The following is a 27,823-nucleotide window of genomic DNA, read 5'->3' on the forward strand; positions in this document are numbered from 1 at the left end:
CTGCCCAGGAGGGAATAAAATTATTTTCGTTGCTACTTTATAACTGTAATGTTGCTACTGTTACGAATAGTAATGTAAACATCTGATATGGAGGATGGTCTTAGGCGACCCCTGTGAAAGGGTCGTTCGACCGCCAAAGGGGTCACAACCCACAGGTTGAGAACTGCTGGTTTAGAGGCTCTGCTGGAATGATATTCCATGTTCTCCAGTATTAGGATTTTTGATGGCAGGTCCCTCTGGTCCTCTTCCTGTAATTTTTTGGGGATACCTTGACTCACCAAGATTGCCTTCCCTCTATACCTTAAACACTTGGCTAAAGTTAAGAAAGATGATTCTACAAGGTAGCTGGGCCATTATATATCAGTGGCACCTAGCATGGCCTTGGCTAATGGCTAATCACTGGCCAAAAGGCAAAGTGGGATCTATTGACCATGTGGCAGGAAGAAAGTGGTGATTTTTAGGAACTAGCATAGGTTCACCAAGATCCAGTAGTCATAGTACCCATCCTCATTTTCTCTTGTCCAAGGAGTGATGTGTCTAAAATAAAAGCACTACTGAAATGCCCCTAGTCAGGTCAAACTTGGGACTATGTCCAGTTCTAGGCTTCAGATTTAAGAGGGTCATTAGCCTACCATAAAGAGACCATGATAGGAAATAAAATATACTAATATATGGAATGATAGTTTGAAGAAATTGGAGATATTTATCTGAGAAGATAGGGTTTAGTCGGGGAGCTTTATTAGGGAGGAATCATAACATAATAATTAAGAGTACTAGTTTTGTAGTCTCAAAGACCTGGATTTGAATCCCAGCTCTGCCATTTACCAGTTTGGTGTCTCTGAATACATTCCATAGCTTCTTGAACTTCAATTTCCTCATGTATAAGGAGTCGGTTATACTAACACTTAGTTCACTAGGTTTTCATGAGGATTAACGAGTTTAGCAAGAGCCTGTCACAGAGTAGGACCTTGATAAACATTACTATTAGGGGTGGGGATAACCATTTTCAGATTCTAAAGAGGGATTTGTTTTTTATATGGCTCCAGGGTCCAGGATTAGGATCAGTGGGGTATAAAGAACAGACACAATAATTTCAGTTCAGTATAAAGAAGTCACCCCTTTGAATTGCATATGCCATGAAATGGGACAAGCTTTGCCTAGAGCTGATCAAGCTGTTAATGGGGTGTCAGATCCTAGAATCTTAGTGATTGAAGCAACTTGAGCCTCACTTTTGAAGATTCAGTGTCAAGTAACGCCAACATATCACCCTCACCAATCCTCTGTATGCAGGCTCTGGAGTTAGACAGACCTGGGTGTGAATCCGGGCCACCATTCACTAATTCTGTAACATGGAGCAAGTCTTTATCTCTCTAAGCCTAACCTTCCTCTCTATAAAACTGAACTCATAGGGCTGCTATAATAATTAAATAGACTAAGTTAACACAGTACTTGGTAGACAGTAAGCAGTCAATAGTTAGCTAGTGGTAGTAGTAGTAAAATGGCAGCATTAGTAGTAGGAGTAGTAGAAGTCATTCATCCAACCACAGGAATAAATGACTTCTGCTGCTCAAATTAGAATTATCACTGAGGCAAACTAACATTTCATGTAGGAAACAGTATGGGTAAAGGTGCAGAGACAAAAGAAACAGGCTGGGTGTAAAATGAGGTTGGAAATATGGAGGAGGGCCCATGGGAGCATGGGCCTGGCCACAGAGAAGATCCACAGAGGGCAGTGGTTGAAGAGGAAAGTTTGGATACCAGGCTGAGGAGTTTGGATTTTATCCTGAAAGCAAGTGAAAGCCCCTGAAAAGAATTAAGATAGACTTTGGGAGAATAAAACCCCTCCTCAATGAGCCATAGGACTCCATAAAATAAGGGATACCTAGAGGACTCTATGAACTGAGGGCACCTGATATAAGACTACTGGGATAATTTCTTGGGGAGAAAAAAAGAAATAAAGAAGGCAATATTTATTGATTCCAGAACTTTACATGTTCAAAGTCATTAATCCTCTATGAATAAGGTTTTGTTATTGGCACTACCATTTTACAGGTGAAATTGGACAAAGAAAACAAGTGACTTGCCCAAGGTCATGCAGCTACTAATAGGAAGATCTGGGCATTAAGGCTAGCTAGTCTGGCTCCAGAATTCATTCCGTTACCTGAGCCAATGTGGTGATAGACAGAAGTCTAAGATTCTGGAGGGGTTGGTAACTGAATACTTCTGCCCCCTCCGACTATTTCATCTGCAGTCTTCCAACATAGCCTGGCTTCCTCTGGTACTGCAGGAATTGGCTTTATTCACCCTCCCTAGATTAACAAAGTGAAAATTAATATTTAATTCTCCTAAATGAAAATCAATGGCTTTGTTGGCTAGCCCCAGCAATGTCTGTGCCATCAATCTTTCCTCTGGGCCTGCCAGGGGCAGTGGCAGCTTTAGTCACCTGGCCTCACGCACACCAGCATGGGGGGAGGTAGGTGCCCAGCTTCTCTGCAAGTACTAAGTCTTGGGCATAGCTACCATCTGCTGGAGGGCAGGAATAAGATTAATCTGGGCTCCTGGAGACAGGCAGGACTATCACTGTGACCAGGAAATGTTGGGTCAGCTCCAAAGAGAAACCCCTAGGGTAATTGCTGATCTGGGACCCCTCCTTGGTTCCCTTCCACCTGCTAACTTTTGTCACCTATCAAAACTTGGCTTCCTTCGGACTTCAGTCATCTGTTCCATCTTCTGCAGCTCCTTCTCCATGAAGCTAGAAACACTTCTTTCAGTCTCAGGTTAGGCTCTAATAGAATGTACCTGAGGAAGGTGAAGCCCAACCTCTGCCCCACCTTCAGAAGGTGCCCTCTTATTTGTCTCTCTCCCTGCTTATGACCTTCTTTCCCTTGGGCATCCAACCCTTCAAACACTGTGAAGGAGTCAGATATAACTGAGTAGATTTGCTTTTGCAGGTTGTGCCCTGCACAAAACAGCTTGAGTGGAAAGGACAGATAGGAGCTAAAATCCAGCCATGCTCTACTGACCAAGCTATGTGCATTTGCACAGAAATGTGTCATCCAGAGAATGGGACACATTTTTTTCTAAGTCATACAAAGGCATTTATGTGCTAGCAGCCACCCAGTGAGTGAGTCAGAGCCTTTGTCCTCAAAAAGCTTCAAGCCTAGAAGTAACTCATTGCATCTCCGTGGGGTTCACATCTAAGTGTGTAAAAGAAGCATCAGGAGTGAAGAGGGAGAAGCTTCATAGAGGAGATGCTATCAGAGCTGAATAGTGATCAGATACTATATAATAAAAGGCTAATATGCAAATTGTCCCCTCGACAGGGAGTTCAACCAGGAGTCGGACCAGGGGGTGGTGCCGGCCTGCCAACTGCCAGTGGCTCCTCTCTCTGGCCAGCCTGGCCTGATAGGCCCGATTAGGGTGGGCCAGCCGGACCCCACCCATGCACAAATTTGTGCACTGGGCCTCTGGTATAATCATATTTGAGTATCTAGAAACCTAAAGACAAAGGCCACTTCTGGAATTCTGGGGTCAATGTGAGAACTGGTAGGGAAGGTGTCCAGCATAGATGGCTAAGGCTCCATGTGAATGGTGAGTATTGTGTATCTTGTGCAGCAGGGCAGGCATGACTCTCACATTTTGACTGCCGGTCTTGGGATTGGGATCTCAGGCTTTACTGGGAGGTTTGCAATGGAGAACTCTTGGAAGATTTTAAGCATGGGAGAGTGAGGGACTGGTTTTAAAAGATCACTCAGGCTACAGTGTGAAGGTTGGTTTGGAAAGGGAGCAACATTGGAGGCAGGATGACCCTTTAGAACACTGTTGCTTGAGTGCAAATGAATGATGACACTAACCTGGAGCTGGGAATAGGGCAGGAATGGGAGAAGAGGAGGAACTTGAGGATCTCTATATAGATTCTAGAACCAATGAGACTTGGTAGTAAATTGAATTAGAGAAGGGGGATAAAGTAGAACAACATGCTGAAAATAGTGATGTTTGCTTTTTCTCTGCGTTACCCTTCCCTGCACCCATGATACCTCTCTTAGAATCACCAATGGTCCCTTCTTCAGGAAAGTTATGATAAACAAGGAGGGAGGATTTGGCATCAGAACAGAAGAGTCTGAAGAGAGCAGTGCTGAGTCTAAAGGCAGGAATTTTAGGCAAGTCAAGCAGAAAGAAGGGGTAAAGTGTTGCCTTCTCTCTGTTGATGGGGGCAAAAGGACCAGGGTATCATGCCTATCTGTACTGCCTCCAACCTTCCCCACTTCACTGCCTGGAGTAGGTTGTTCTCTTCTCTTTCTGATGTCCTCTCTCTTTATTTCCCATCCAAGGCTGGTTCTGAAGAAGACATGAGCCTGGACTCTACCTAAGACACTATCAAGGGAATAGGTGCTCAGCCAAGCTCAAGAGCTCACTTGAATTCCCATGAGAAGTTCTTGGCCAAGGAAGCAAAGCCTTCCTTTCTCCTAAGGGGAACCATGATTATCTCATCCCACTCCCAAGTCTGTCCCCTGGTTGTGGCAGGAACAAGGCAGGGCAGGGTTGTCCAGGCAGTTATGTGGGCAACCCTTTTTCTCCTTCAGCCACACAGACTACACCTAAATTGTGGGTGTCCTCCCTAACCTGTTCACAGTGGAAACTGAAGGCCCAGAGCTCAATTTTGTCCTCATGCTTTTGTGCTACTCTCCTGCAGACTTCCCCTGCACCTCCAAACTTCCAAACTGCCAACTTCCCCAAAAACTAAGCTATAAACTGAGAGTCAGCCAACATTTTCTCCTTTCCCTCAATCCCCACATCCGCTAGAACTTTAGTCCAGTTAATTCTCCTGAAACATCGCTTGAATCTGTCCATTTCTTTCTGCCCTGCTCTAGGTTACCCTCCCCCCTTACCTGTATCACACTGGTTTTTCTACTCTAATCTTCCCTTTCAAATCTTTTCTCTGCATGGTGACAGCTCATGGGATCTTTCATAAGATTATTCCCCTAGTTAAAATCCTTTCCTGGATCCTTATTGCCTTTGAAATACAATAAAGTCAAAATTCCTTATCATGGTTTTCAAAACCTGTTCTGTTGTGGCCCCTGCCTACCTTTGTTTCATACCCTCCCACTAAAAAAAGAAAAGAAAAGAATAAGAAGCCCATATTACATTTGATGCACCTACTAAGACGTAGCCATTGTCATTTTCACCACAACCCTGCAAAGTATGGTCATGATTTTCCTTTTTTACTAATGTGGCTCAGAGAACTTAGTTGACAATGGTTGAGCTAGGATTTAAATCTATGTCTATCTGACTCTAAAGTAATTTGTTCTCTGCTGGCTACCTCCATGCCCACCAGAACCCTTGCTCCTTATTCAGGCTGGCAGCTCCCTCTCCATGCCAAAGGCATCTGGAGTGCTCAGCTTGCCGCCCTATCTCTCCCATTATCTCCACATGACCCAATGACTCCAGTCCTGCAAATGACCCCCCAGGTCAGCTCTGCCTTCTCCATGAAGTTTTCCCTGAGTCAACCTCTCCACCTGGAGTCAGCTTCTCCCAGAGCACATTACCTTGCACTCCTCCTAGGGCTCCAGTCCCTCTGTGCCCCTTTTCTTGTGTTCATGTCTGAAAAACAGAGTCCAGCAGCTCAATGCAATAATCATCAATGACTTCAGTGTCAGACAGAACTGGGGGCAAATTTTAGCTCAACTCCTTACCCACCATGTGACCTTAGACATATGATTATCCTCCCCACCTTCAGCTTTCTCGTCTATAGTATGGAGACAATGGTATTACCTTGCATAGTGGTTGAAAGAAATTTAGAGACGATGTATGTAAAATGCCCCAGGAAGGGCCTGGCGCACACTAGGCTCTCAGCAAAAGGTGGCATTATGTTCCCCTCTGTGAGACTTTGAGGATAGGGTTCCTGTGGTCATCACTGTCTCCCCTAAAGGCCCCAGCCTGGGGATCTTCACAGAGTTCAGAAAATGCTAGTAGCATGTCCAAGTGGTGGAAAGCCTAGCTGCCCAGCTTCTCACTTCTGGTCCTTGTAGGACATGTACATACCACCTAATGCCCACTCTCCATCAAAGAGTAGGGAAGTTGGAGAGGAGGGCAGGGGCATCCCCCAGAACACCGATGAGCTCTATGTCCCCAGAAATCCAGCCTGGGGAGGCAGCTGCTGTGGAAACCGCTGCTGTCACATGTGTTCATTTCTCTATGCTCCAGACAGAAATGCTCAATATTTATTTAAGCTTCTCTCCTCTTTCCTTTCCCCCTACCATGCTCCTCCCTGCCTTTCCTTCCTGACCCCTTGTCCCCTCATTTCCTTCTCATCTCCATCAGTATTTCTCTCTTCCCTTGCCCCTTTCTAGGTCTCTCTCTTACTCTTTCTCATGATTTCTGCCTTCCCATTTCTCTTCATCTCTTCTCATGTCTCCACTCTTCTATCTCTTGGTCTCTCCTCCACAATCACAAGTAGCCATGCCAAGAACGGGTCCTGTCCTCCTGGTCTCTGGTCCAGGCCAGTCCGGACCTGTCTAGCTCATCCTGATCTGCTTGGATTGATCTGTCACCCTCTCTAGACTGCAGCCTGAGTCCTGCTGGTGTCTTGGTCCCCACTCACAGTGTTACACTGCGGGTTCTCCACCACCAGTGATGGGCGTGTCAGAGCAGATAAAAACATGAGCTTTGGGTGAGAGGGTAATAGCACTGATTGAGGCTTGGCCTGTTTTCCTTTCCAAAAAAAAAAAAAAAAAAAAAAAAAGCCTTCCTCACTCTCCATCTTCAAATTTTATCAAAGGAAATTGCTCAGCTGCGACTGCCAGGGCATTACCATGGTTACCGGGTAGCACTTGTGGCTATGGTAACAGGAAGCTGCCTGTTGTCTGGGCAACAAGTACATTGGTAGAGGATGGAGTGGCTCTTGATTGGTGCAAAAATAGTGCATGTCCTGAGAGGAGGGAGCCAGATCATAACCTTCTCAGGCCAGAGAAGGCATCAGTACTCCTTCACCATGACTTGGAAGGCCACTGTTCTTTCCTCCTGGCAATCAGCTGTCTGTCCCAACAATAATTCCTCACACCCTATGCACCCAGCTCTTGGACATTTACAATGACCTTTTGTGTCCCCATTATTTCATGTGATCCACAACACCCATGAGAGGAAAGTGAGGTGGGGATTCAGTCATGAATTCTCTCAGAGTGATTGGGGGATGGGAATGTGTGGAATGGAGTATATTTACATCACCTAAGAACTTGTACAAATCCCCCAGCTTAAGAGTCTGATTTGGTTCCCAAGTGATTTTTATCCACCCCTGATCAGGGAACCCCTGAATTAGAAGGAGAAATTGGTTGGAAGGATAGGGGGTGGAGGAAGGAGTCAAGCTGTTTTTTGGGCTTATAGCTTAGATGACTGGAAGAATCAGATTTGAGCAAAAAGATGAACTCTGGTTTTGATGTGTCAAGTGGAAGGTGCCAGTGAGACTTTCTAGTGGATGCCCAGCAAGCAGCTGGGCATGTGGGTCTGAAGCTCGGAAGATAGGTGGGTGGATGAGATTATCCAGGAAGAATGAGAGGAACAGAATGAACAGGGCCGAAGATGATGCCCTGAAGAACTCTAACATCCTCAGGGAAAGGGGGACCCAGGAGGGGACTGAGGCATAGAAACTATGGTGACACAAAAGCTTGGTAAAGGTTCTCCCCCATTTAACAACTTGAATCAGGAAGTAGATTACTGGAAATCATACAACCATTAAATGGCAGAGTTGGGAATAGACAGCTCTAAGTCTGTCTGGTTCCAGATTGTTTAAATTAAATGGTACAGAATTATATTCTATTTGAGGCCACAAATCTGCAATATCAGTTCTACTCTCCCATCCAAAGCCTTTAAGGCAGTCCAGGAGCCAGAGGGATAGGCCTCACATGGTCCCTGCCCAGAGCCCAAGGCAAGAGAATCTCATTAGCCTCCACAATCTGTCCTGCACTTGCCACTGAGCTTCCTAACACCCAACCCTTCAGGTTTTAAGCACCTTGTATATTCCCAGGTTTTCGAAGGAATCTTGGAGAAAATCTATAATCCCAGGTGAGACAGGTGGAGTGCAGAGTTCAAAGGTGCCAGAGCTTAGATCCTGAGGAGTCAGGGATGGAGAAGCCGGGAGGCCCAAGGGCCAGGCAGTCATGCTGACTGGGTATGTTGGTCCGATGTCTTTCAGATGAACCGTCCAATCCAAGTGAAGCCAGCTGCCAGTGAGGGCCGAGGAGGTAACTTCCCTGCCTGACAAACCTCAGGGTATCACCCATGTAGGGGATAATGGATCCACTCCTGGAGTCAGTTCTACCAATGGTTTATTACTAGAATGTCCTTGGGTAAGGGGACAAGTGGGGTCCAGAGTTGCTCCATTCTAGAAACAGCTTACCCATCCCAGCTCAGACTAAGAAGGGATGAGACCTGGCTGGTGTGGCTCAGTTGATTGGGCATCATCCTGTGCACCAAAAGGTTGCCAGTTCAATTTCTGGTCAGGGCACATGCCAGGGATTGTGGGGTCCATCCCTGATAGGGAGGTGTGCAAGAGGCAGCTGATTGATGTTTATCTCTTTCCTTTCCTCTCTCTCTAAAAATCAATTTTAAAATCTTAAAAATAAAGAAGAAGGGATGAGACCCCAGGGTCCCCAGACCCAAAAGAGGCTGGAAGAGCCTAAGCAGGTGCTGGAGATAGAGGAAGGAGGCTCTTGTCACCTTTCCCCTTGAGAGGGTTCATTCTGTTTTTCCAGGTTCTTCTTTGTTTGAAGGATGAGGCTAGAGTTAGTCTCCTTTTCTAGATTCTTCTGATTGCAGAGAACCCAGTCCATTCTAGGTTGGGCCACTCATTCCTTCATTGTAATGCCTGGCTATTCATGGTCAAAGATGAGACTAATGTAATGAAATTTGTAGGCCATATTGAGGAATTTGACTCTATGCTGAAGAACATGGGATGACTTTGAAAGGCTTTTAACTGCACTGTTTCCTGGTGCAGAAAGACCAATGCTCCTTAAGAACAGGAGCGGTTGAAACCTGTACTTTTTGACAACCAGCTGTGTTCTGATCAGCTTCCATGCTGGAAAAGCAATGCGAACATTGGTGTCAGTTCTTGATGTCTTTCTCCTCTTTATTCGCCGGTAGCCCTCCCTGATGTCTGCTGACTATAATCCTTAGATAAGCCTCTGCCTGCCTTACCCAGGATCAGCCATGGCTTTATTAGCAGAAAGAAGCTTTCCAAGGTCAAGGAGAGAATGGCATCCAATTGACAGACATGTACTGACCTCGACTCATTCTGCATACCTTCTCAGACTTCATGCTCAGAACAAGGGGCTCTGATAGCTCCATGGATCTATTGTAGAGTTAGTTCCTCTAAGAAATTCTTCTTTCATCCTTTTAGATTCTCTGACCTTTGGTCTCCAATTCTCAGTTTCTGGTCAAGATGTTATCACCCCTTCTTTGCCTGAAGAGATATTACCAAGCTTCCTTCTTCCTCTCCACACACATATCCTTCTTTCCCATGTCATTCTTTCCAGCCGGTCTTTGAGAAGTTCTAGGCCACATACCAAACCTTTGGTTTACTTGTCCCAAAAATTGACGCTTGAAATTCTGTTAGGCATCGAGACCATTGTTGGCCAGCTTCTATGCTCTACCTACAAACACTACAGTCCCACAGCTGAGAGCTCCCAATGAGCTAAGAAGCAGATAGGCTGGGATGCAGTTCATTCAACCATCCAACCAATATCTTCTGAGGAAATACTCCACATTAGAAGTACAGAAGTGAGCAAGGCAGACCTGGCACTTGGCCTCATGGAGCTCTAGAGCGATGTACAATTCAGTGTGATCAGTTCTTTTCAAGTCCTGGGGGAACTGTGAGGACACAAACAAAAGGCACATAACTTCGGGAGGTCAAGTGGACTCCCAGAGGTAGAAATATTTAAGTTGAAATGTCCATGATGAACAAGAAGCAGTCAATAGAAAAGGGAGAAAGGGGGTGGGCAGGCATTTCAGTCAAAGAGAATAGCATGTCTAGAGCTCAGAAGAACATGATGCAATTTGGAGTTTGGTTCAGGAACTAAGTTCACAGTGCTGGGGGCTCTCCTGTTGTTTGGAATCCAACACAACTTGTCAGGGTGAGGGCAGTGCTCAAAGGAAGCCTCCATGCCAATAATAATGCTTCTTGTTCTGGCCCATATGTCCTGGTCATCTGGGCCCCAACCAGTGGCACCAGCCTGAGTTTCATCATTTTTCTCTTCCTTTTTGTACAGTTTTTCAAGTATCACATTATTGACAAATTCTGTGCGTGTGGCATCCCACCTCAATACTTGTTTATATTCAGATCAACTCAAGAGATCAAGAAAAGCAAATCTAGCTGGAAATAGGTCTGTCTGGCAGTAGAATTCATAATTTTAGTAGTTACATGTCACACATATTTCTTGACAAGTGACAGGTCTTAAGGAATATATACTCCAAATGCATCCATGGATAATCCTTCTTGCAGGTTTTGATAACAAGATCTCTCAATTCCTCCCTCTTCTCACTCCTAGTTTCTAAATGTTCTCTGCCACATATTTAAGAGAGAGGAGGCATGTGTACTAAGTCTTGGGCTTTCACAATTTCTAAGTATTTTACTACCAACTGATCTGTGTTAGATAATCTTACTAATCAAAATGTGTTCATTTTCTTCAATGTTATCACATATCTCTTCTAAAGTTCTAGAAACTCAACTTTTAAAATGGTATTGGATTTTGCTTTTGAAATGTAACATTTGACATCAATGTGGGTCATTTTGTCCCATTCAAGTTTTATCTCTGTGATCTCAAACATTCTATAAATCTTCATAGTTAATAGTCACAGCCTGTGTACCTGCATATTTTTTATTATTCCTAAATTAAATCCCTAATAATGATTGCCTAACAGTAATTTTTATATCTGATAAGAATACTGGAATCAGCCCTAGTTGGTTTGGCTCAGTGGATAGAGTGCTGGCCTTCGGACTGAAGGGTCCCAGGTTCAATTCCAGTCAAGGGCACATGCCTGGTTGCGGGCTCAATCCCCAGTAGCAGGCGTGCAAGAGGCAACCAATCAGTGATTCTCATCATTGATGTTTCTACCTCTCTCTCCCTCTCCCTTTCTCTCTGAATTCAATAAAAATATATTTTTTAAAAAGACTGGTATCAAGGCGTAATCCAAGGATTATCAAGGCAAAAATAATCTTCCAAAATTCTGCTATTTTTTTCTTCAACGGATTATTAGATTTTTCTTTCCATAAAATTGGGGTCACCAATTCAAATGCTACAAGGAGTCAGGTAAGTAACCCTAAGTGGATGAGACTATCATAATTTAATTTAAAAAATACATTTTAATTATATTAAATGTTGCCAACTAACTCAATTTTTAAAGTGGACCAGCACTGTGAGAGTCTAACCAAACCTATCAGGTTTGCTTCTTTGGCCCGAAGACTCCTTTTTTCCCCATTTACCTTCTACACAAAAATGCTTACTTTACTTTATGCCAATCAACAGAGTAGTCTTTCTCTTGTTTTTAATGAAGAGACATGAGGTTTGTGGTTGAAATATCCTGCATTGTAAACACATTGTATTACTTATAGAAGATATTGGTAACATGCACATTCAATGCTTGCAACACAATAATAGCAGTAACACAACAGAATCTGCCTTTTAGGAGGTGCTGGGGTTCTCTTCTTCCAAGGCCATCCCCTACAGCCTTGGTAACACTTGGAGTGCCAGATGGTCATCCAGGTCTTCATGACTATATTATAGCAGCCTTTTAATGTATCCCAACTAGTTCCCATAAATTTTGTAGCTAAATTCATGCTGTTCTTATACTCCATGCCTGTATTTTATATCCTGGGGCACTGAGCAGTATACTCTCAAAGGAAGATGAATCTAATTTTCTTAAATAAAATTATCTTCTAATATACTAAAGGCACCCACTTCTACAGTAAACATACATAGTGCCAAAAACTTTTCCTGCAGCATTTGGATTTATTTAAATGTAAACATTAACATCTTGGTCTGCATAATAATTCAAGGTTCATACATTTCAAAATGTTAACCTCAAATTATATGAGGTCAGAGCTAGAGATCCCCAAATCTCTCAGACAATGGTAACTGAATAGGTCTATTTTATTTTGCTCTTCAGCATGAAGACTCGTTGATTTTTCCTAACTTATGGTATTTCTACTATGAAAGCACTAAGAAAAATGCATTAAATTATAAGCTCCAATCTTATAGGAAAAGTATTCTTCAGTCCTAAGGCAAAATCTACAAAATCATTGAACTGTATATTCTTTCCTCTCTTTCAAATTTCATAGCATAAAATTGATAAAGTCATAAATCACAATGGTGATTGCTCTGCTTGTTCCATTGCCCAACTTTGCTATCTTTTTTACTCAGCAAATATTTCTGTATCCAAGATTCCTAAGGTACACAAATAGATTAAGTAATCAATGCATGCACTCTTTTCACTTTATTTTTTAAATATTTTTTATTAATTTTTAGATAATGAGAAAAGGAGAGAAAGAGAGTGAAACATCAGTGTGAGAGTAGTGAGACATCAATCAGCTGTCTCCACTAGAGATTGAGCCTGAATGTGCCCTGACCCAGAATCGAACCAGCAACCCTCGGTGCACAGGACACGCCCAACCAACTGAGCCACACCAACCAGGGCCACTTTATTTTTTTAACTAAAATTTTAAGCATTCTCTGAGGTGAGCATCTCTTTTTTAATCTTGAAACTTGATTTAACTCAAAATCCAGTCATTTGTCTTCATATCAACCCTTCTATCCCCATCCTATAATTAAGTAATTTCTGCCTGAATTTGCAAGGGCTTGTTTAAATATCAGCCTAGATTTTGAGTAATAGACATATATTATTATCTAACTAGGTGAGCCCTCTTTTCCAAATTTTCCTAAGATTTTATTTAATTCAGTATTTAATAACAACTGAACCTTGAGTTCCAGTTAAATTTTAAGCTAGACTTTTTAGAATTTCATAATAGTGGAACATGTCCTCTGACTGAAATAAAGTATGAACCTTAGCAGCAACTATCCTGTCAGTTGGCAGTCATCTCTGTCTTTGATCCTTATACTTACCTAATTCTAAAAAGTATTCTTCCGACTAAGACCTGGCTGGATAAGTTTCATAGTACTGCTTAAGACTTTACTCAAGTTAACATTTCACTTCCTAAAATGCATTCTACTTCCAAAGGTAAAAAGAAATGCTTTCTGCCCTGCTGGCGTGGTTCAGTGATTGAGTATCGACCTACGAACCAGGAGGTCACAGTTCAATTCCTGGTTGAAAGATCAGCAGTATCTATCACCGGTCAGGGTTGTGGGCTCGATCCTGATGTTTTGATTTTTCTCTCCCTCTCCCTTCCTCTCTGAAATCAATAAAAATATACTTTTAAAAAAGAAAGAAATGCTTTCCTTCAGCTTAGCTCAGAGTGGTTTGGCTAAAGCTCATCGTTGTAACACTTTTAGGCCATGGACATGGCGGAATGTCTTACAAGCCCTTCAGGTACAGTTGCACAGCCTGCATAAGGAAAAGGCACCGTGGGAGGCTGAAAGTCTTCTCTTTTAAGGGAATCTGGAAGTCATGCTGGGTTTACCTTTCCTATTCCCCTCCTGGATTAGGATGATGACACAATACTTTTTTGATCTAAGTCCCTAATTTTTGGCCATCCTTAAAGCCCTTCTTCACCTTATTTTTATTTATTTTTTATTGTGGTAAATTAGAGATAACAAACTTTACCATTTTTAAGCACACAGTTCAGTAGTGTTAACTATATTCACATTGTGTGAAACCCTTTTCCAGAACTCTTTCATCTTACAAAACTTAAACTTTGTACCATTAAACAATAATTCCCCATTCATCCTCCCTCAAGCCCCTGATAGCCATCATTCTACCTTCTGCTTTTATGAGTTTGGCAACTCTGGATACCTTATATAAGTGGAATCATGCCGTATTTGTCTTTGTAACTGGCTTATTTCACTTGGCATATTGTCCTCAAAGTTCATCTGTGTTGTAGCATGTATCAGAATTTCCTTCCTTTTAAAGCCTGAATAATATTCCATTGTATGTATGTACATTTTGTTTATGCATTCATTGGCTGATAGACATTTGGGTTGCTTCCTATTATGGATAATGCTACTGTGAACATGAATGCACAAATATCTCCTGAGACTGTTTTCAATTCTTTTGGATATATACCCAGAACTGGTATTGCTAGATCACATAATAATTCCATATTTATTTTTTTAAATAATAAATAAGCCAGTTACAAAGACAAATACTGCATGATTCCACTTTTATGAGGTATCCAGAGTTGCCAAACTTATAAAAACAGAAGGTAGAATGATAGTTACCAGGGGCTTGAGGGAAGATGAATGGGGAATTATTGTTTAATGGGTACAATACTGTAAGGAACCACCATACTGGTTTTCATAGTGGTAATATCATTTTACATTCCCACCAACAATGCACAAGGGTTGCAATTTCTGTACATCTTTGCTGCAACACTAGCAGTTTTTGTTTTTGTTTTTTATAACAATCATCCTAATGGGTGTAAGTTGCTAGCTCATTGTGGTTTTGATTTGCATTTCCTTAATGCTTAATGTTGTTGAGCATCTTTTCATATGCTTCTTGGTCATTTGCATATCTTCTTTGGAGAGATGTCTGTTTAAGTCCTTTGCTCATTTTTAAAACAGATTATTTGGTTTATTATTGTCAGGAGCTTTCTAAATATTCTGGATATAAACCCTTATCAGGTATATGATTTGCAAATATTTTCTCCCATTTTTTAGATTGCCTTTTCACTCTGATTGTGTCCTTTGATGCACAGAAGTTTTTAACTTTGTTGTCATACAATTTATCTATTTTTACTTTTGTTGCTTATGCTTTTGGTGTCATATCCAAGAAATCACTGTCAAATACAAGGTCATGAAGCTTTCCCCCTGTTTACTTCTAAGACTTTTATGGTGTTAGCACTTATGTTTAGGTCTTTGATCCATTTTCAGCTCATTTTTTATATGATGTGAGGTAGCAGTCCAACTTTATTCTTTTGCATGTAAACATCCAGTTTTTTCAGCACTATTTGTTGAAAAGACTGGCACTTGTGTCAAAATCATTTGACCATACATGCAAGAGCTTACTTCTGGGCTCTCTATACTATTCCACTGATCTATATGTCTGTCTTTATGCCAGTATCACATTGTTGGATTACTATAGCTTTGTAATAAGCTTTTACATTTTATTTTTTAAATATGTTTTCATTGATTTTTTTTTTAGAGAGAGAGGAAGGGAGAAGGATAGAGAGAAACATTGATGAGAGAGACACATTAATCAGCTTCCCCCTGCACACCCTCTACAGGGGATCAAGCCCACAATTGGGGCACGTGCCCTTACTGGGAGTCAAATGGAGGACCTCTTAGTTCATGAGTTGACACCCAACCACTGAGCCACACCGGAAAGGCTGTAATAGTTTTAAAATCAGGAAGTGTGAGGCCTTCAACTTGCTTCTTTAAAAAAGAAATGTTTATTGATTTGAGAGAGAGAGAAAGGGAGAGGGATAGAGAGAAAAGCATCAATCGGCCGCCTCCCCCACACTCCCTAACCAGGGATCGAGCCTGCAACCTGGATATGTGCCCTGACCAAGAATTGAACCAGCAAACTTTCAGTACATGGATGATGCTCAACCAACTAAGCCAGATCACAACTTGCTTCTTTTTCAAGATTGCTTTGGTTATTGAGAGTCTCTTAAGATTCCATGTGAATTTTAGAATGGATTTTTATTTCTACCAAAAATGCCATTGGGATTTTGACAGAGATTGCATTAAATTTGTAGATCACTTTGGGTGGTGTTGACATTTAACAATATCATGTCTTTAAATCATGAACAGGGATTATCTTCCATTTATTTACATCTTCTTTAAGTTCAGCAATATTTTGTAGTTTTCAGGGTATAAGTTTTTTGCCTCCTTGGTTAAGTTTATTCCTAAATTTATTCATTTTGATACTATTATAAGTGAAATTATTTTCATAATTTCCTGTTCATATTGTTCACTACTAGTGTATAGGAATACAACTGAGTTAAAAAAATTATTTTTGATCCTCACCCAAGGATATTTTTTCCATTGCTTTCAGAGAGAGAGAGAGACATCAATATGAGAGAAATACATCAATTGGTTGCCTTCTGCACATGCCCACTGGCACTGGGAATTGAACCTGCAACCCAGGTACATGCCCTTGACCATAAATCAAACCAACACTCTAACCACTGAGCATACCTTCCAGGGCCACAGCTGACTTTTATTTGTTCATTTTGTATTCTGCAACTTTGCTTAATTTATTAGTTCTAAGAGGGATGTGCGTGTGTGTGCAATTAAAGGCCTTCTTGACACTCATCAGATCTTGCCAGAAGACTCTTTGCCTTGGATACTTCCTTCATGTTAATTCCCAGTCTTCCTTGGCTCCTTGAGCTTCAGTTATCCCTAAGAACACAGGGAGAGATGCTTTGCTCCAAATGCTGCCACCAGCAGAAACTCCTGGGTTGGTATTTGGAAGGAAAGGTGGACTAGTATTTTTAGGATGTGTTTGGTGGTTGATGGTTGGTATCTCAATGCTGAAACCTTGCCCTTACATAGTTCGTGTAATCATGACATCCTATATGGAGGTGAGTGGGTATGAAGGACCTAGAGGCCAGAAACTTGAAAATACTTCAGGAATTCCTCTGGGACAACTTGAGGCAAGGCCTCCTTTCTTGAATAGCATCTTGGTGACATTCCTGAGGAAGATGGAGTGGGCTGACTCTGGACTCTAAACCTCATCATTTTCTAGATTAGAGTCCCTGACCTGTTTGACCAGCATCATGGGGATAGGCCTCTTGGACCCAAACAAATTGGTTCGGTTTCAAAAAAATATTTGATAAAAGAGCAAGGAGTACACATTGGTTGCCAACAGAAAAATGCATACCATTCAACTTTCCAACACCATGTCTCAACTCCACATTGATGCTATCTTTTTGATTCCTCCCACTTCAGGAAGATTGAACCTCCCTGTCTGATATTCCCATCTTTCTAGGGACCCACCCACCACCCAAGGGATGGTTTTATTCAGCCATTTCTGACCTACCTCTTACAGACTCTTTTTTCTTCTTTTTTCTTTTTTACCAAACTGGTAGAGTTTGACCTGAAGGAAATTGAATTATCTGGACTAAATCACATCATTATCTCTCCCTTGGGGCGTTGATCAGCCCTCCAAATCTTGAGGCTGTGGAAAATGTATTCTACCATTTAAGAATCACCTAAGACTTATGGCCACTGTCACCTGCCGAACACCACTCAGATCCCTGTAAAATGGCAGAGTATCAAGATTCAAGGTGATACCTGGGAAACAGGCAGCACAGAGCCCAGCCTATATCCTGGCCTCATTTCAATTTCAAATTCTGTACAGTCCAGTAGCCCAGAGCCATAGGGTCGATGCCTTGTAATGGAAATGGAAATTTGAAACTTGGGAGACTCCAACTGGAAAAAAAGGATCATAGAATTTCATGGTCTGTAATATGACCTTGAACTGACAACCACCTGCAGAAAAGATCAACAAGAAGAAGAGTAGATAAAAGATAAGACTACTATCCACACAACTCTCTTTCCCATCCTGGGGGTGTTATCCTAGCCTTGACATCTCTTTTCCCACCTATCTGAATGCTGGTCCATATGGCATGACCTCTTACCTAGGTACAATGACTATCTTGTAGACCCTTCCCAATGACACAGCTGCACTATAATTTAGGGCATCATGAAGCCACTTTAAGTTTGGGACTCTGGAGGCCCTAAGATTTTCTCCAACTCTTCCTGGGTCTTATGCAACCCCATGGACATATTTAAATGTTCAACCTCAGACCAATGACACAGTCTTCTGGGGTTTGATTCCCTGACCAAATGAGGCTTATCCTCCAATGGCAAGGCAAAGCCACCAACATCATACTGGTCAAGAGATTCATGAAAGACCTTTCCTGTCTTCTCAGGTTCCTGAATAGGATGATCACAGATCCCTCTTCATACACCCTCTGGAACTGTATTCTCTTTTTAGGTCAGTGATTTTCAATGAAGTTTCCTTGGAGCCCCATCTAGGGGATATTAGGGGGAAATGAAGCAAGAGGAACTCCAGCATGCAGACACACACACACACACACTGTACACACACACACACACACACACACTTCTCTGACCTCAGTCAGAGCAGTTTTGCTTTTCTCCTATGTTTTGAACTTCATCCTAATATTTTGTTAGAACAATGGATTCCTCTGCTTTTTTTAAAGGCTGAGAAACCAGTGGTATGTTCCAATGGCACTGTTTTGTGGCTAACACTCCCAGAAGTGGAGCACACCCACCAGATTATACTCTCACTACAGAAGGTCAGCACCTCCTCTAGAATTCTGGCCACAAGTACATTATCTATCTCTTCTCCCTCAGGGTTGGCTGGGCAGTAATCCTCTGGACAGATTCTGCTGAAACACACTATGTCTGTCTCACACTATTCCTGCAGTCCCCACCCTCCACACAAACACGGCATTGACTGACAGACACCTCTGGGTACCTAGGAAAGCCTGGGCTGAATCCCACACCATCCAGGTGAAATATGGACACACATATAGCCTTGTTGGAGATTCCCTCCACTGCTAACTTCAGACAGTCCGTTCTTCCTTTTGACTCTCACCAGCCTTGCTCTGTTGCGCCTGGGATCCAAGGACCCCATGAGCCTAGCCATGCTTGTGAAGGAGTAAAGGACTTTGGGATGGGTTTTCTTGGGCTTCAGGACCTTGAAGGTGAAGCCTGAAGCCAGAAGCCAGATTCCCACCCACTTCCTCTCTCCCAACTTGTATCACCTGGAGAAAGGCCCATCCCAAATTCAGAGACTTACCTTGATGCAGAAGAAGCAGGGCTCGACAGCAGGCCCTGTGGATTAGACCTCTCTACCCCAGGCTCCTGGATAGCGCTCCTGAGGCCGGATTTACTGAATGTCCAGCTCCAGCTCTCCAGCTTTCTCCAAGGAACACAGTCCAGCTTACAGTCCCTTTCCTGGTCTCTCTCTGCCACTCCCAGAGGAAGGGTGGACACGGGGAGGGATCAGATTTGTTCTCAGGTAGCCATCCAGGTCTATAAGCAGAACTTGTTCCTCCTGGAGAGGGATCAGGACAGGAAAATAGAGAAAGTCAGAAAGGGCTCAGTGAGGGCTCTGGAAGCTCAGTGATGGAAGGGTGGATGTGGGAGGTAAGAAAAGGGGTCAGAGGGTTAGCAAGTATAGTGGGAGAAATGATAATGCTGGAGGCTTAGGAACCCAAGATTCCTGCCCTCTTTAGGTCTCTGGGAGCACCCAAGTTGAATTCGGTGCTGGGGTTTGGGGGTTGTCATTCCATAGTTCAGTGTCAGGGGGTGAGACAGAATGATGAGTTAACTGCTTCTGGTGCTGCTTTTTGATCCAGAACCCTCGATTGGAGCAGGAAGGGACATCGATTCTATCCACTGCCATCAGGCTAACCCACAAGGGTATAATTCTCTTCTCCAGACCCAGTATGAATACAAAGGCCTTCTCTAAGGACCTCCTCCCTTAATAGGGCAGAAATGGTCCAAAAATGGCCTTTTCCAAACTTTAAGAACAGAAAGGTCACACATATAAAAGATGCATACAGGGTTCCACCCAACCAAAGATATCAAACTAATCCATTTCCACAAGAGCAGCAGTGAGTCTTTCCACTTTTTCTAAGACCCCGGGTTTCCTGATGGAAATCTGGGTTGAATTCCTTTACTCCAGATCTGTCTGCAGATCATCCTGCCCCTCAAAGAAACCCAACCTCGTAGCTCCGGACCTTCTCGCTCCCTACATCTCTTCCTTGCTAGACTGTGGTGGGCTACCTTCCTAAGTTCCTCTGGCTACTCTGGGGAGTCCAAGAGGACTTAGGGTCCCTAAATCACTCCTGAATTTGTCCCCAGAGGACCGAAAGCTGTTTGTGGGGATGCTGGGGAAGCAGCAGGGTGAGGATGATGTCAGACGCCTGTTCCAGCCTTTCGGCCATATCGAGGAGTGCACTGTCTTGCGGAGCCCGGATGGCACCAGTAAAGGTGACTTGAGCCTACCCCAGGATTTCCTGGTGATCCTGACTCTCAGTGAGCCACATGACCCTTTGGCCCCTGTGGCCTGAGCCACCCAATCCCTCTGTCCTGCCCCAGGCTGTGCCTTTGTGAAGTTTGGGAGTCAGGGGGAAGCTCAGGCGGCCATCCAGAGTCTGCACGGCAGCCGGACCATGGCGGTGAGGGCGGGCACCAGGGGCCGAGGGTGAGGCCAGTGGGTGGGGACGGGCTCCTCCTCCCCACATATGATCAGTGCCCTAGGAAAGGGCCTGATGTGCAAGGCGCTCAGCCCAGGGCCAAGACTGGGGTCTGGACCAGTCACCGTGGACTCCCCTGCCCTGCCCAGGGTGCCTCATCCAGCCTCGTGGTCAAGCTGGCGGACACGGACCGGGAGCGAGCCCTGCGTCGTATGCAGCAGATGGTGGGCCAGCTGGGCGTCTTCCACCCGGCACCGCTGCCGTTTGGCGCCTGCGGAGCCTACACCACGGCGGTAGGTGCCCGGTCCCTGGAGGACGCAGTGGGCTGGCGGTGGGCCAGCCGGGTCGGGAGCTGGAGCAGCTGTCCGCCGCTGGGCCATCCACAGCTCCTCTTCCTTCCCAAAGATCCTGCAGCAGCAGGCGGCCCTGCTGGCAGCGGCCCAGGGCCCAGGACTAGGCCCGGTGGCTGCGGTGGCCGCACAGATGCAGCACGTGGCGGCCTTCAGCCTAGTCGCCACGCCGCTGCTACCCGCGGCAGGTACTGATGGGGTGGCAAGGGGGACGGGGTGAGGCGGGGACAGGCCAAGAGGGCGGCTGTGGCCTGACTCTGCCACCTCCTCCGCCACCTGCAGCCAACTCCCCTCCTGGCGGTGGCCCGGGCGCGCTTCCGGGGCTCCCGGCACCTTTCGGAGTCAATGGATTCAACTCCCTGACCCCTCAGACCAACGGGCAGCCAGGCCCTGACACCCTCTACAATAACGGGCTCTCCCCTTACCCAGGTGGGCCCCCTCCCGCCCCCGCTCCGCCAAAATCTCCCCGAAATGGAGTGAGGAGCGGGGGCGAGGGTGAGGGGATACGGGGGAGTTGGGGAGAGCAGGGTGTGTGTGTGTGTGGCGGGGGGTCTCCCTGGAAAGGATTTCTCCTCTCTCCCTGTTGCCTTTCACCCTGCCGACCGGCAGGCCTTCACTGTGGCCTTGTACCCCTCTCTCCCCAGCCCAGAGCCCAGGTGTGGCTGACCCGCTGCAGCAGGCCTACGCTGGGATGCACCACTACGCAGGTTTCACTGGGCTCTGCGCAGCCTGGGAGGGTTTGAAAGGTCTCAGAAAGGAATAGGGAAATTGGGGGTGAGGGGTGGGGGGATTATGCTCTTTTCTGAGGAGTCAACCCTCCCATCCCCCAACCCCTGGGCCTAGAATGGCCTCTCTAAGGGTGAGGGTTGCCGTGGACTGGGCTGAATTGGTCAAAGTTGGCCAGGCAGATGGGGCCCTGCTTGGGGGATGGCTCCTGGGGTTCACTGCCCACTCCCACCTCTGTCTTCACCAGCCTACCCAACAGCCTATGCCCCAGTGAGCACAGCTTTCCCTCAGCAGCCTTCAGCCCTGCCCCAGCAGCAAAGAGAAGGTGAGGGACAGGGCTGGACATCAGGACCTGGTGGGGCTGGACTCAGGGTCCCTTCCCTGAACCAGCCTGCTGCTGTTCCTGCAGGCCCCGAAGGCTGTAACCTCTTCATCTATCACCTGCCTCAGGAGTTTGGTGATGCAGAACTCATACAGACATTCCTGCCCTTTGGAGCTGTCGTCTCTGCCAAAGTCTTTGTGGATCGAGCCACCAACCAGAGCAAGTGTTTCGGTAAGCTGGGCCCAATCCCTGAGCCTCCCACACTGCCAACTTTAAGATTCCTTTCAGAGCCTAAGATTGTTCCTCCATAAGCCAATGATTCCCAAAGACTGAGCATATAGCACAAAGCAGAGTTACAGACCAGTGGTGGAGCTAAGCCCAGACCGGGAACAAGTCTAATTCACGTTTATCTGGCAAGGTCAGGTATCTGGAAGATGTTTGACCAGGTCAGGCTTTAGAGTCTAGCCAGGACAGGAGGTGTCGGGGTCTGGACCAGAGATCCCTTCCAACTCCAACTGAAGTTCAGAGGACAAGAATGGGAGTTGAGGAGGGAGTCAACCCATGCTAGGGGAAGACAGGAAAATACCGCAACCAACACCCACATACTCAGAATTGCTTCCTGTCCTTCCAAGACTCACACTTTTATAAAATTCAAACCATTTGACCATGTAAGTATGAGTGTGTGTACATGTAAGAGCAAACAATGGAGGGTAGAGGGGTATATGTTTGATGGAACTGGCCTGAGGGGAAGGGAGAAGAGGCTGGTCGGAGAGAAAGGAGGCTCTGCCAAGCAGAGTTCCCAGCTAACCTCTGTGCCAAACCTCCAGGGTTTGTTAGCTTTGACAATCCAACCAGTGCCCAGACAGCTATTCAGGCCATGAATGGCTTTCAAATTGGCATGAAGAGGCTCAAGGTCCAGCTAAAGAGGCCCAAGGATGCCAACAGGCCTTACTGATCTGCTGTCACTGACCAGTCACAGAAAGGTGAGTCCTTGGTGGGCCCCAGGCAAATGGGGTTTGAGTGACTGAGACCCTCTCAGCTTTCTGTTCTTTTTGGGATGTTGGGGCATTCATTTATGAAAAAGTCCGGAAGAGAAGAGCCAGGAGTTAGGAGGAATCCTTAGTTTGAGACGTTGTGATTTTTCCTTCAGTTCAAGAACTGAGATAAAATAGACATTTCCCATCCCCATATTCTGGGAGAGATAATTAAGAACTAGATCCAACCAGTTATTTTTACTCCAGAGATAGCCACAGGGGGCCATGGGAGTGCAGGGGGATGGAAAACGAGACTAGAAAAGTAGGTTTGGGCAAGCTTGTGAAGGGTCTTAAAGGCCATGAGTTTGAATTTTATCCTGAAGATGATGGAGAATCATGAAGAATTTAAGCAAAAAGGGAACATGATGTAAGAGCTGGGGAAATGGCAGTTAACATGGAGATAAGGAGAGAAGCAAGTACGCTGAAGAAGCAGTACCTGCAGGGCTTGGTGGGTGATGGGGAGGGAGATGACAGGCTTTGTTAGGTTTCTGGTGGGGCTAGCTGCCTGAAACTTTTAGAGATTCGCTATCTCAGGAGGTCCTCATGGCCCTGCTTCACTTGAGCTACCCCAGGGAGCCCCGCTGGGGTGGGTGCTGGGCTAGGGTGCTGACCAGGGCCCTGCTGTAGCTGTGCTCCTCCAGAAGAGAGGCCCAGGCACTCACCTAAGATGTAGCTGATGGGGCAAGCTGCTATTCTTATCCTGCCCTCCAGACTGACTTTTGCCTCCCACCCCCTACCTCCCTGTCCTTATCAATTAATACCAACAACAGATTCAGAAGAGTGAGAAGAAGAAAAGAGAGGAAAAGCACAGAAGCGCTTAAGCAGCCCTTCTTGAAGGAGCAGCCGCAGACGGAGGTGGATTGGGCCCAAGGCCAGTGCCTGGGGCTCAGGCCACTTTAAGGATTGTCTTCATCAAGTGGGTTGTTCTATGCCTGTGGCATAAAGTTCAGGCTGGAAAGGCAGCTGGGACTGGCTGAAGATGGACTGTCGAAGGGAACCAGCAGAGGGACTTGGTGGTGCCAGAGGCTTCTCTGCAAGGGAAGTTCAGATTTACTTCATTCAAAATCATATCATTCCTTAGAGTTTAGGGACCAAAGGACTATTGCTTTTTAAAGAATATATATCAAAACAAAACAAAACACATAAAAGAGAAACACAAAGACAGTATAGCGTCTCATAAAAGCTGCCTTTAAATATCCCTAGGAGACAGGGTGAAGGAGATCTTCAAAAGCCCAAGCCTACCCAAAGGGAGGCTGTAGAAAGATTGTTCTGTGTCGCATATTCTCTTAAACCATCTCCCCACACTGCCTTTTTAAATAATTAAGGACTTGAAGTCTAGGCTCAGATGCAGGTGACAAGAGAGTTACGGAAACAGTGAACCCACAGTCCCCAAACACAGAGAGCATCACCGAAGAGGCTTCAGGAGGAACTCTGGCCTGCCCTGGCCTCTACCACCAAGAGTGGGAGCCTGCCTTTCTTTCCTGACAGCCTTTCCTGTGGAACCACTACTTCTCTGGGCTGGAAGAAAAAGGGAGTTTTGGCCACCCTAGCTTTTCCTTTCCTCTCCATATAGACAGAGGCCCTGCCTTTGGCTGAGCTGAGACACCTCCTAATTGCCCTCACCGGGAGCCAGCCCTAGTGTCCCCTTGCTCCAGGCCACCTTCTATTTCTAAGTTTGACCACCTGTAAAGTAGATTCAGAATACATGTAGAAGGCTGTGACAACAGACTTGGAAGTTTGCTGCTGTATATACAGCCATTAAGAAGGGAGTGATTTTCAATATCTAGAAGGTTCAGAATTTAAAGTCCCTCTTTACCCAGGACCTGAGAGAGTAGATGTTTTGCCAAAATACTTCTTCATTCCTTTAAAAAGTATATCTTTCTTATGCAATAGTGTTTCACGTGCTTATCCAAGGTGCTTCTAGATGGTGAGCAGTGTTCAGCTTAGAAGTGGTGTGTGCTTTGTCTGTCTTTGTCTGTCTGTTGTATACTGTGGGTGCCATATAAAGCTGACCAATGGTGGTACTTCCTGCTTGTGTCTGTGAGATGGGCAAAAGATTTCAGCTTAGAACACCATGATTCATCTTGCCTTTGCCAGCCTTTCCTGGGCCTGCAGGGACTTGCACATGTTTTTCTCAGAAGGATAATTTTCTCTCCACCCCATAGACATGGATTAAACTGGTCTGTGGCCCCACCTGTGTGGTGGGCACTCTGATCCTCAGATGTTGCTGAGGCTGGAGGCCTTTGATCTGATAGCAAATCAGAGAGCAAAGGATGTGAGGGTGGGATCAGAGGGTTCGTCCTTTATAACAGTTTTTAAGAAAACCTATTCCTACCTTTTCCTCTGTCTTTTACTCATTTTTGGAAGGAATGGGATGAAAAATAGATCCAGTAATAACATTACCAGGTAAGGTATGGTATATATCAATTAATAATTTTCAACTGAGAGAAGAACCAGTGTCAAGGGCATCTGTACATCAGCACAATGCTGACCACCCTAGACACTGATGGAGATAGGTAGCACCTACATATTCAAACAGATGTTCACATAGAGGTATAGCGGCCCCCTCAGTACTAGGTTCTAAGCACTGTGCTAGGAGCCTGGGCTCAGGCATGTTCTAAGTACTCAAAGTTAGGAGGAAAGACAGACCAATAATGTAGTTACAATGGAGGGCCACACATGGTCTATGATAAGAAGAGTACCTAATTCAGACTTGATTGGTAATTCAGACTTGATAGATCAGAAAAAGGTTTCCTGAAGGATATTAAAAGAAGGGAAGGGTCTTTGAGGATGAACTGGGACTTTTGGACAGACATTTGGACAGTGCATCATTTTGATAAATTATCTTAATTACCAAGAAATAATAACGATTACCATTTATTCAGTGCCTACTATGTGCAGACAATGGGCACCAAGACTCTTTTCCCATTCCTAACTCTACCCTGAACCTTAACTTATTACAAAGTCACGTTAAGAGCTTGAACCAAAATGGTATTTAAAAGTATTTTGCTTCATACTTAGGAACTGCCAGATTGTGTGCCAATGGCTGCAGAGGTCGGCAGAGTCTAGGTAAAGGGTCAGCAAACTATGGTTTGTGGACAAATCTGGCCTGCAGTCTATTTTTGTATAGCCTATAGGCCTCAGCTTGTAACTAAGAATGGTTTTTACATTCTTAAAGGATTGTAAAAAATGTTTTAAATAATACAGAGACTATGTGTGGCCCACAAACTCTAAAATATCTGATCTTTTAGATAAAAAGTATGCTGACCCCTATAAGATCATGGAAGACTTGTAAAATGTCTAATGAGTTTGAACAACATGGTGTTTGTGTCTCTGTTGTTTGTGCATTTAGTAGTCTGAAGCCTTTCAGCTGCAAGTGTCAAAAACTCAACTCAAACATGTTTAAGCCAATAAGAAATTAATTGGGTTACATAATTGATAAATCAAAGGATATATCTTCCTTCAGGCATGGCTGGAACTAGGGGTTCAGATAATGATGTCTCCATCTTTTGGCTTGGCCTCACTAGTTCTAGCTCTAAAGTCCTAGGGAGAACCTTGGCCAGAATGGACATGTGCCCACCTCTAGGGTGGAAGAGTAGACCACCATAATTGACAACTTCACCAGGACTGTGTGGAGGGGAGGAATGGCTCCCCAAAGGAAGGGATGATGGACAAATAAGCAATGTGCATCTACTATATTCCACTTCTTTATTGCTCAGCATCCACCTATAGTTTTCTTGACAAACATACAATTTCAAAAGTGTGCCTGTCTATCAATGCAATGACCCTAAGCCCCCCCCCCAAAAAAAAACATGCTCACTTCCCAATGGAAGACAAAACAGGATCATATCCAGTTGCTTTATTGAACGAACCCCCAGTCAAGGATCCCTCTGTAATGTGCAATTCTTGATCAGGTCTGGATATAACTTCTCATGATTTTGCAATCCATATCCAAAAAATAAATTTAGCTACTTCTATATAACCAATATAAAATGGGGGAGGAAAATAGGATAACCAGTTTTTAAAAAGAAGAAACACACCTTCCAATTTGGAATAGGGGAGAAGAGAAAACAATGGTCACTGATCTATAGTATATAGCACATCCTTCTGGACAGTGGAGCAAGTTTCTTGATCAAAACTGATTGTTCTTCATCCTTTCCACTGGGAAGTATCTCCCTTACCTATTTTCCTTTATGGACATCCCTGAGAGGATGCCCCTTCTGGAACTGAAGCTTCCCTCTTCCCTTTGGGCATGATTTTGGGCCCAAAGAATGTCTTAGAGATTATACATTCCCAGAACCTCATTTGCCAGGTATGAGGATTTTCTAGTGATACAATTCCTTTCAAACTGATTGATTTGATTCTAGGGCTCTTGTGAGCTAATAACCATCAGCAAGATCTTACTGAGTCCTTGTCCTTGAGTCTGGATCTGGCCTTTGGAATTTCTGTCTCTCAGCAACAGGCCACACTTTGTTCATTTCCTTCTCTCTTAACATCATGGCTTCCATAGGGCCTATCTGGCAATAAGTCAACCTTAATCTGCTCAACACCCCCAGAGACAGATTCCCTACTCATTACTTGGGTGGCTCATGCACCAGTGGCCCTGAGCAGATAGTCACAAACCCCTGAGTTGCACTGGCTCCTAAGCCTCAACCCAAGGAGATGCTTAGCACAGGAGTGAGACAACCACACCACCACTCGTTCTGACCAACCTGCAGGTTGCTCTACTCTCACCCTCTGGCCATGGTCTATTATTACACTGAGGCCAGTTCACCAAAATATTCCTGAAGGGAGTATGGCAATGGACACCAAATTTGGGGAGCCTCAAGAACTTATATAACTTGAGGACCACAGGCAGAGTCTTCAGCTGTTAGCCTTTCTCCTAGAGTAGGCCAGAAATGGCTTGATCTGGCAACCTTGGCACTGGTCCCCTTACAGAAAGCCAGCAGTCTGGGCTAGATTCCCTGTTTTTGAGCAGGAAAAAGTCAGTTGTGTCCTCAGGACTTTCTTGTTACTATTGGGACCAATGTTGAGATGGGGTCTTTGATTG

General features: G+C 44.7%; 1 protein-coding gene across 1 annotated transcript in view; it reads left to right on the forward strand.

Moving 5' to 3' along the window:
- Positions 1-26,445, forward strand: part of CELF6 (CUGBP, Elav-like family member 6) — a 31,604-nt gene extending 5,159 nt beyond the window's left edge. The window contains exons 3-13 of the mRNA XM_015559569.1: positions 8,189-8,237; positions 20,007-20,135; positions 20,244-20,323; positions 20,491-20,634; positions 20,747-20,879; positions 20,974-21,120; positions 21,336-21,398; positions 21,665-21,742; positions 21,827-21,970; positions 22,567-22,722; positions 23,544-26,445. Coding sequence (XP_015415055.1) covers positions 8,189-8,237; positions 20,007-20,135; positions 20,244-20,323; positions 20,491-20,634; positions 20,747-20,879; positions 20,974-21,120; positions 21,336-21,398; positions 21,665-21,742; positions 21,827-21,970; positions 22,567-22,694 — 1,095 coding nt within the window. The 3' untranslated portion in view covers positions 22,695-22,722; positions 23,544-26,445. The remainder of the gene's footprint in view (positions 1-8,188; positions 8,238-20,006; positions 20,136-20,243; positions 20,324-20,490; positions 20,635-20,746; positions 20,880-20,973; positions 21,121-21,335; positions 21,399-21,664; positions 21,743-21,826; positions 21,971-22,566; positions 22,723-23,543) is intronic.
- The last annotated feature ends 1,378 nt before the right edge of the window (positions 26,446-27,823 follow it).

This window comes from Myotis davidii, unplaced genomic scaffold (assembly GCF_000327345.1).
Source record: "Myotis davidii unplaced genomic scaffold, ASM32734v1 scaffold930, whole genome shotgun sequence".
Lineage (NCBI taxonomy): Eukaryota > Metazoa > Chordata > Mammalia > Chiroptera > Vespertilionidae > Myotis > Myotis davidii.